Here is an 8,957-nt window from a genome sequence, read left to right on the forward strand (position 1 = left end):
CCAACCCCGCACCCAGTCCAGATACCCATCCACTGGATCCTTATATACGCCGGCGGCCTAAGACACCGCCAGCAGCCAGCTCCCACTCGCACCGCCCGTCCGCCCAGAACTATCTCGCTCGTCCGCGTTCAGCTCAGCTACTCCAATTTCGCAACAAGTTGCAAGCAATAACCGACCAAGGACGACGAACGGGTCGATGGCCACGCTCTCCTCCTGCAGCCGCCTGAGTAGCGGCACCGGCGCCGCGGCCATCCACCGGCAGCCGGCCCGTGCTGGAGCCGTCCTCGTCGTCACCTGCAGGCGGAGCTCCTCCGCGACCGTCCGCGCCGCAGCCGCTGCCACGGCGGCGGCGCCGGCTGCCGTAGAGCTGCAGAACAAGGGGTAAGTGTATATATAGTGGTGTAACAAATAAGCTGGCTGCTGCTCTTGTAGCTAATTGATCGATGCTGCTGCTGCTGCTGCTGGACGCGCGTGCGTGACCTCCGACCGACTTGCAACTGCAAAGGGTGTCGCTGCCGACGTGGGCGGAGTTCGAGCTCGGGCGGGCGCCGGTCTACTGGAAGACCAGCAGCGGCCTCCCGCCCTCGCCGGTGAGTCAGTCGGTCGGTCGAAATGTCGAGTCCGTGTCCATGGATGATGCGGATTGGATCGGATCCTGCTTCTGCTAGCTAGCGCTGGCTGATACGCGCGTGCGTGGGATGGTTGGCAGGGCGAGGGGCTGACCCTGTTCTACAACCCGGCGGCGACGAAGATGGCCCCGAACGAGGTGTTCGGCGTGGCGTTCAACGGCGGCTTCAACCAGCCCATCATGTGCGGCGGAGAGCCGAGGCAGATGACGCTGCAGGAGCGGGGCAAAGCCGACCCGCCCATCTACACCATCAGGATACGCGTGCCGCAGCACGGTGGAGAGACAGACAGCCCATCCATCTCTTTCATCTCATCTCACTAGTTACCTCTCGCTGATTTCTCTCGGTGCGTGCGTGCAGCCGTAAGCTTGATCTTCTCCTTCACCAACGGGGCCGAGTGGGACGGGCCGTACACGCTCAAGTTCAGGGTCCCCAAGCCATGGCAGAACAAGCCGCTGAGCTTCTTCAACGAGGTGAGTGTCTACCGTCTTGGGTGATGATGGTGACCACTGACCGGTGGTGCAGGCGTGCAGCGAGCTGAGTACTGGTCTGTTGCAGGGCCTGGCGGACGAACTCAACAGGGAGGGCGCCTGCGACCTGGCCATCTACCCGGACGAGAACATCGCCATCACCAGCTGCGCCATGGACGGCTACCTCGAGGAGGGGGTGGGTTCTTCTCACCGCTGCTCTGCTCTATAGTCGTCATTCATATGCCATCCATTCGTGTTTCAGTTTCACAACACAACTGACCCTTGCAGGGGGATCGGTGCAAGCTGGACATCGTGAGCGGATGCACGGACCCCAGCTCCGACATGTTCGACCCGCTGGCCACCGTCGACGACGGCTCCTGCCCCCTCGAGTCTGATTCCGAGGAATGATGAAGGAGCTCCATCTCAATCCGAGGGAGGGAGGCAGCAGCAGCAAACGTGATCCACACAAATGTCTGTCAAGTTTGTCATCATGTGATACATGAAGCATACCTGTATTTAGCCAGAATACCACAGTAAAAACGCATCAATGAGCAAGATGATCTGGATACATGGTATCCATCTTTGCAAACTCTGATACAAAACAGTCTTAAACAGAGCAGTAGCATGGAACACACCAAATACGCCATGCTCTGGTCTGCATACTTTCCGCTCAGCTATGCTGTGAACTACCCATCTGGATTTGCTCCTCTCCTATGGAAACCGTTGGAGTTTAATGAAACAAGCAACAGCAACATGGTCTCATGCCGGATGTAGCATACAACTCATTACAAAAGATAGCAAGATACGATAAACCCTTCCAAATGAATGAAAGACGAGTCAGTTTACGAATCATCTGCACAGCATGTCTGAAACTGAAACGAACAAGCATAACTCAACCACCGTCCACCAGCCATCACGGTTCCAGAGTTCCAAGGCAACCACAGACGTCAAGGTAACATCTAGCATAGCATCGTTTCGTCTTGGTTCATTCACTGTTCAGCATCCACTCAGAGGCAACGAAGACCTGTAACTACACATCCTTTCCATGCCAAGTAGATCAGCATCTTCAGTCTCCACCAACCTGGCGTTTCCAGGAGTCCTCCACAATGAGCTCGTCTACTCCCCAGTCTTCATAACTGTTTATCAACGAAGTAATTAACAATGAAAATATAGTAAAATTGTTCATAAAAATAAGTGAGGGCTTTTCATTAGAAAATACTCACCTTCCATCAGGTAGGTACCGTCTGATCGTGAAGGGTATCTTGCGCGCTCTAAGCTCCTTCATCGCAATCTAGAGTTGTGCAAGTAAATATGGATTGTTAGAGTACACTGTATAAAAACTAAAGTGATTGTAACCATTGAAAGGTAATTACTGAGGTTGAATCTCATTCACATTACAGTTTATCATGCCTTCTATTTGATTAACTTAAAGCTATAAAAGTCCTTTTCTTCAAATGAGTTGAATCCACATGGAGGTAGAAAGTCAACAATAACATGCTTCAAGAATACCCCAGTATAGATGGTACTACCTATGATTCTCTGGCACAGAAGGCTAAAAAAGTGAAAGCATATAAATAAGATGGATGGACTAAGGTATAAACTCACAATCACACATCTTTAAAGATTGGTTGAAGTCGCTATATGTAGAGCAGAGAAAAGATTAGCCCCAAATCCTCACTATGAATTAGGCCTCAGTGTTGATTCTTATTTTATGGGACCTGTGATAAAGGTTAATTCCAAATATTGAGTTATTTATCAAGTCCAGGGCAGGGCTTGTTGTAGGGATTAAATTAGCAAGCACAGCTCACTGTACATGTGAAGGAAAGTGAAAACTTGAAGCTATAAACCTTGAGCAAATGATCACCCGCATGAAAAACATGCAAACTAGGAGAACCATCTATTTAGGCGTGTTCAGAAGTATTGAGGTTCAGAAGTCCATATCAAGAAGGCATCCATCTATTTTTCTATAGAAAGAAATGCTCCAAACAAGAACGCGCTGATTTTAGTTCTTAAGTTATTCAACTAGAGATATATCCCCTCTGTTTGCTATCTCTAAGCAAATCCTTTCTACTTCTGAAATCCAAGTCTACACCTATCTCTCTAAGCTAGCAACCTTAATATTCTTCTTGTCAATCTGGCTAACTGAAGCTTCAGTGCAGTAGTTATCACTCAGTCCTCTAGTACTCTACTAGAAACATGAGAACATGGAGGTAACTACATGGGTACATGCAACACAATATAAGCAACCGAACGCTGCTTGCTTGTGCAAGTGCAAGATAACTAAACACCAAGTCATTGCATATGTTTATGCTGGTTTGGGCTGTGCTGCATAAGGTCTGATACAAGCAACAAATCACACCCAATATGCAAATGTTACCTATGTTTAAACTTGAGGCAGTGAAACTTTTCAGAAATTAGTAAGTACGTTGGGACCAATATGTATGAGATATCGCTGGGAATGATACAGAAGAAGGTAGACATTTTTATAAGCCATCCAGCAAATCCAAAGTATGCTTGGTTGGCTATATCATACCATCAAACTGATCAACCATTTTTTTCTTTTGTCTAAACTAGAGGTGAAAACAATAACCACATTATTCAGAAAAGGTATTACTTGTAAATGGCACAACAACATCTAAAAATAACAAACAGGACAATTCATCTCAAACTAACAAACAACATAAAAGGAAATGCAAGCTACCCAATATTCTAGTTGAAAAAAGAACTGGAAAATTCAGTTAGTTTCATTTATGTTGACTGATTCGATTTATGATGCATTAGTACATTAATACAGCATAATTAACTTCATCTATACAATATGGGACATTCTCAAACATATATATGTTATTGAATATTAAATGTTTTTGTGAGGAACAAATATCTGTTGCCCTGTACATCTAATATTCTAATGTACATTAATAATAAGAAATTGCCATGGCTAATCATCACACATGACATTCAGAAGCCAATCTTCATTTTAGAAAGCAAGGGTGCACTCTGAAAAGGCTATTTTTCGTTAGAATGAAGAATAAGAAAAACGCTAATGTTAATCTGAAGAGTTCCAATTTAAAATATACAGAAAACAAAAAATATAACTTTACCTCAAGAGGGTCAGTTTCTCCCTCAAGCTCAACCATGACTGGAGCATTCATGCTGCAAAAGACTAAAGATTAGTATTAGGTTGCAAGATAGCTTTTACATGCTCAACACTAGTATTAACTATTAACCTTATCTGCAAGGCTCGTGTACCAAGAATGCGCGCACGTTCATACTTCGTCATATATTTTGTTGTTTTGCGCTCACGCTTGGTCTTTTCCTGTTCCTTATCTTCACCCTCTCCACCTATGACATCATCAGGGGCATCTTCGTTGTTCTCAAGCTCTTCTTCGGCCCCTTCCTGTTCAACAGAAGTACATTGATTGTATTGGTCATATAAACTCTTCCTATGAAGCATAAAAGTTGAATAAAAGTATAAAACAATAGTAATGTGTCTGCACCTCAATCTCAGGTTCTGGAGGCTCATCCTCATAGCTGTATAACAAAAGGAACAGTAAGATCATAAATCCAATGATACAACCATGTGAAACTTAGTGTATACATAAAAATAGACATTTGAGTGATCAGAAGAACCACATAGAAATTGTGTTCACTGTTTTTATGTCTACCAATATTAATGAATATCCCTTAGTTTGTCTAATTTAAATACCTACATATAACACCAATCGAAGTGATTAAAGCAACCTGAAATGAATTTGAGCCAGTAATTTATCACCTCTACGTTCTAACCAACCAACTTACCTTGCATTGCTGTCACAGTTCGAAGTGACACAAATATAGAATAGTGGCACCCTTAAATTTCGGAAATAGATAACATGTATCACCTTTCACTGGAGGGGAGCTGTGCGATACCCAAACCACAGAGAGAAACGGCTACGGTAACTCAAGGATAAACTCAGCCAATCAACTAGCAACAAAGGCAGCTTTTATTGACGAAAACTGATATGAATGAATTCCAACAAGACCGCCCAGCTTTCAACCCTAAACCCGCTCCTCCCCACCCCCGCCCCCCACTCTCACGAGCAACGAGAAATCAATCCCAATCGACCCAATTGCTACACATAAACCAAGAGAGGTTCGCTCCGTCGAGGCTGAGCGGGGGTTGACGGAGATTATGCCTACATATCTACAAATAAAACCTAATGATGCTCCTATAACCATTGCATGGCCAGGCGACACAGGCACCAGAGAGGGGGGAAGGATGAGGGAGAGTCGAACCCCATGTCGATTTCGTTGTAATCGTCGTCCGCCATGGCTCCGCCCGCGCGAGCGCCGCTGCTCCGGTGGTTTGCTTGCTAGGGTTTTGGCTTGCGGCTGCTGGGACGAGAGGAAGGTAGGAAACTGGAGGAAACGGGGTCACGGGGAAGTGCCTTTTTCCCGTTACAAGTGGTGAAATTGAATTGGTCTAGAAATACCAAATTTAAGGAGAAATGAAATTGATCTACAATACCAATGTTATTGTTTGGATGCGGGTGTAGTTGAATTCTGAGCAAAACCGAGGTGGGGGGCTCGGTATTGAAGGGGAGGGGTGCAAGTGTAGTTGAATACCAGGGAAATTGGGATACATTTTAGTTCCGAATTTCGTGAGCATCCAAACGCTAGAATTCGACTTTACCTATTCCAATTCTAAAATCTAGGCCTCAAACGCAGTATAATTTCATATAAACCATACAAAAAAGGTTTTTATTGGTATTACTAGATCCATCCATTGCCACGAGATTAAAAAACTTGTATGAGACATAGATACAGAACAACAAACATTATTATAATATACAAAATATATGTTGTCACACCCGGGTTTTAGGGGTCCAAAGCCCGGGCGCGAACATAATCACCAGGTGTGCTAGGACCAAGTCTCACACATATGATGAATCATGGCACAGGATCGAATGTCACATCTTTATTATATAATAGGAGTTCTGTACAAAATAAATAAATAAATAATTACATTATAAGGAGACAACGGTCCAGCAACCCAAAGTTGACTGGGAGACGACGACCTAGATCTCTCACGAACACATCACAGCATCCTTCATGCGCCTCATCCTGCGGTACCTGTTCTTGACCTGTGGAGGGTGTGAGACAGCAAGAGTGAGCTCACATACGTTCATCGCTCAACAAGTTGTGGGGAATAATATGCATGAACTCGCCAAAGATGGGAGCTCACGTGAAGTGTAAGGCTTACCAAAGAGGATAGTTAGAGCTGAGCATTGCTTTTAAAGTTGGTCAAAATTTTATTAGCAATTACTAAGTATAAGTAAATACCAACCCGATTAAATAGTAGAACAGAAGTAACAACATCACCTGCGATGCAATGCATATGACAAATTGAATTTAAGTTCCATAAATTAATCATGTGAGGGTCCGAGCTGCTCATGACCGTGAGCACGGCTAATATACCAGTTTTACACTCTGCAGAGGTTGCGCATCTTTACCCACAAGTCATGTTACCCATCTGCCAAGGGATCGCGACTTCCCATACACCTCTACCGAGGAGGCGAGGCAGGGTAACACTACGAGGCCTTTACAAAGTTCCACTAGCTTTAGAAAACCCACTACAGTTTATAGGAAGCTCCAATGCAGGGTTCTTGCCTGACCGCCATCGCAGCAAAATCAACCAAGGACCTCCCTACACTGACCACTCCCCTACTGCCCTTGCCCCTTTCGGGTAAGGTAGTCCTCCACTAGCTTTCCTAATTAATCAGCCAAGGGCGTCCATAAACCCTTGTGGTAGCACTGTTTTCCCGGGTGGTCGCTCCATGTTCCAATTAACATAATGATCTTATCATGAATAGTAATAATAAACAGATAATAAAAGTGTGATCATGAATAATGTATCTTCATACCCAAAACCACATAAAGCACTAGCAAGTACTACCCAAAAAGTTTAGTGGTAAACAAGGTATAAAGATAGACAAACTAGGGTAACCTACTAGGTCCCATCAAAATTAACCTATGCAGATCATTATGATTAATCAGAACATGAGTGGGTAAAAGAAGTGATCAAGGGCACAACTTGCCTGGGACTTGAGATTCCAGTTACCAGGATGATCCTCAGATGACTCACGACCTCACTGCTAGTCGTAGCAATACAAACAGACATGGTATAGACAAAATTAACATCACACCAAACATAAGAACATACTACATAATAATAATCTACGCGTAGCTACGAGATCGCGGGATCGAGAACTACGAAGATCGGAGTTACGATTAAGAAGTTATGCTTTTATAGAAGATATATGTGATTAAAATATTCAACTATATTATAAATTGATTAGTATAAATCATATGAGAGAATATCTTATAAATAATTAACTCACTTTGATCTAAGTTATAAATGGACCATAGATTATATTCTAGTATATTCTAGTATATTCTAATGATAGGGAGATTAACAAGACTAAGCAACATAAGTTAAATACAGATCTAATATAAAAGAATAAAACATGGTATAATAAATGTTGTTATTGCATAGTAAATATTCATACGAGACTAACGCAACTTGAACGGATCAAATCGGAGTTACAGATTGTGAGTTATGAATTTCTGAAGGTTTTATGTGTTTGATATGAAATTATTTGGGAGATCAATTTTATTATTGTTTTCATGTCAAAACAGAGACATTAGATGATAAACAATAATATAATAAAATTATAGAAATTGGAATGGGTCAATTCGGACTTGAGATGGATTTTCTATGAATTAAATAAGATTCTGGAATTATTTTAACACTAGAAATCATTTTCTAATTGAATTTCTGAATTTCCTATGATTCTGGACTACATGCAAGAATTGCAGAGAGTTCAGGGGCTAAAGCATAAAGTTTACGCAGACTCAGTGAATCCAGTACTGGACCGCGGGTTGTTTTTAGGAAAATCCGGGGGCTCTTATGCAAAATAGGCGGCCGAAGGGGTATCGCGATATCTAGGCCGTTGGATCGACTACCTACGGATCAGATTAGATATTCATAACTGTGAACCGGTACGCAACTCAAGCCGTTGGATCAAAGATCTATGATCTAGATTTATTAGGGTGCGATCAGATCTAGTTGATCTGATATCTAATCAACGGCTCGGATTTAACCTATCGAATGGGTACACCACATCTAATCCAGATCGCCCAAAACCGATCGGACGGCTCCTACGATTCTTCCTCCCCCGTCGATCCAATGCGGTGGCGCGCAGCAGGCTTCGCGGCGGCGCCATGGTCGGCGCAGACCGACACGCAACCTCACATCCAGACAGCAGTCCTACCCACGCTAAGCAACCTATGGACTGAGGCAAAACAGCTACGAGGATTCATACCGTGATTTCATTGGCGCACAGCCACAGCGTCGGCACACGGTTGCACGGTCGGTCGGGGCCTCCTACCATGATGAGCAGTCACCGACTTCCCAGGCCACGGTACAAGGCAACCAACGGTGAAGGGGTTTGCTCCGATGAGGACGTCAACCGCGCATAGCTCGACACCCCCATTCATCCGACCATGAGCACCACCACCGCATTATCTCTCTCACCTCGGCGTTCTCCCTTTGCTGGCGATAGTTTCTGGCTATTCGAGGTGACGAAGGAATCACAGCAGCCCAGTATTTATTAGCGATGGCTAACAACCTAGGGGCGCATGCAACCAGCCGTCATTAAATCTATAGACCGCAGATTGGGCGGATGGTTATGGTAGCCGCGCGTTTAGCTCGTGGTGCGGTTACGGTGATTCGCTCGGCAGCTTCCAACTAACCTAAGCTAAGAACGCGGCTAACCAGGGAAGTCTACCAGCTTGAGTTATACATGCATGGGAAAGTGGA

General features: G+C 44.4%; 2 protein-coding genes across 4 annotated transcripts; one reads left to right on the forward strand and one right to left on the reverse strand.

Moving 5' to 3' along the window:
- Positions 1-115: 115 nt before the first annotated feature.
- LOC100272863 (uncharacterized) lies at positions 116-1,682 on the forward strand. The gene is made up of 6 exons (NM_001147316.1): positions 116-381; positions 506-590; positions 710-902; positions 987-1,099; positions 1,185-1,292; positions 1,385-1,682. Exons 1-6 carry the CDS (start codon positions 197-199, stop codon positions 1,502-1,504), a joined length of 804 nt encoding a protein of 267 aa, NP_001140788.1. The 5' UTR covers positions 116-196; the 3' UTR covers positions 1,505-1,682.
- On the reverse strand, positions 1,645-8,722 carry LOC100283558 (uncharacterized). 3 transcript variants are annotated; one of them, XM_035967513.1, is made up of 7 exons: positions 8,461-8,722; positions 5,372-7,227; positions 4,594-4,627; positions 4,324-4,493; positions 4,198-4,249; positions 2,320-2,387; positions 1,645-2,232 (listed from the first exon to the last, which is right to left on the reverse strand). In XM_035967513.1, the coding sequence occupies exons 2-7, from the start codon at positions 5,404-5,406 to the stop codon at positions 2,163-2,165; spliced, it is 429 nt and encodes a 142-aa protein (XP_035823406.1). In that variant the 5' UTR covers positions 5,407-7,227; positions 8,461-8,722; the 3' UTR covers positions 1,645-2,162. The 3 variants fall into 3 exon arrangements, with proteins under 3 accessions (XP_035823406.1, XP_035823408.1, NP_001149930.2); XM_035967515.1 differs by having other exon boundaries at positions 5,372-7,230; positions 8,461-8,714; NM_001156458.2 differs by lacking the exon at positions 8,461-8,722 and having other exon boundaries at positions 5,372-5,544.
- Between the last annotated feature and the right edge of the window lie 235 nt (positions 8,723-8,957).

This window comes from Zea mays, chromosome 1 (assembly GCF_902167145.1).
Source record: "Zea mays cultivar B73 chromosome 1, Zm-B73-REFERENCE-NAM-5.0, whole genome shotgun sequence".
NCBI lineage: Eukaryota > Viridiplantae > Streptophyta > Magnoliopsida > Poales > Poaceae > Zea > Zea mays.

Excerpts from the sequence above, each read along its gene's own strand:
- LOC100272863 (NM_001147316.1), top strand. The coding sequence starts at position 197 with ATGGCCACGCTCTCCTCCTGCAGCCGCCTGAGTAGCGGCACCGGCGCC. Across the intron at positions 382-505 it reads GTAGAGCTGCAGAACAAGGG|GGTGTCGCTGCCGACGTGGG; the intron begins GTAAGTGTATAT and ends GCAACTGCAAAG. Across the intron at positions 1,293-1,384 it reads ACGGCTACCTCGAGGAGGGG|GGGGATCGGTGCAAGCTGGA; the intron begins GTGGGTTCTTCT and ends TGACCCTTGCAG.
- LOC100283558 (XM_035967513.1), bottom strand. The coding sequence starts at position 5,406 with ATGGCGGACGACGATTACAACGAAATCGACATGGG. Across the intron at positions 2,388-4,197 it reads GAGAAACTGACCCTCTTGAG|ATTGCGATGAAGGAGCTTAG; the intron begins GTAAAGTTATAT and ends GCACAACTCTAG. Across the intron at positions 2,233-2,319 it reads CGGTACCTACCTGATGGAAG|TTATGAAGACTGGGGAGTAG; the intron begins GTGAGTATTTTC and ends GTTGATAAACAG.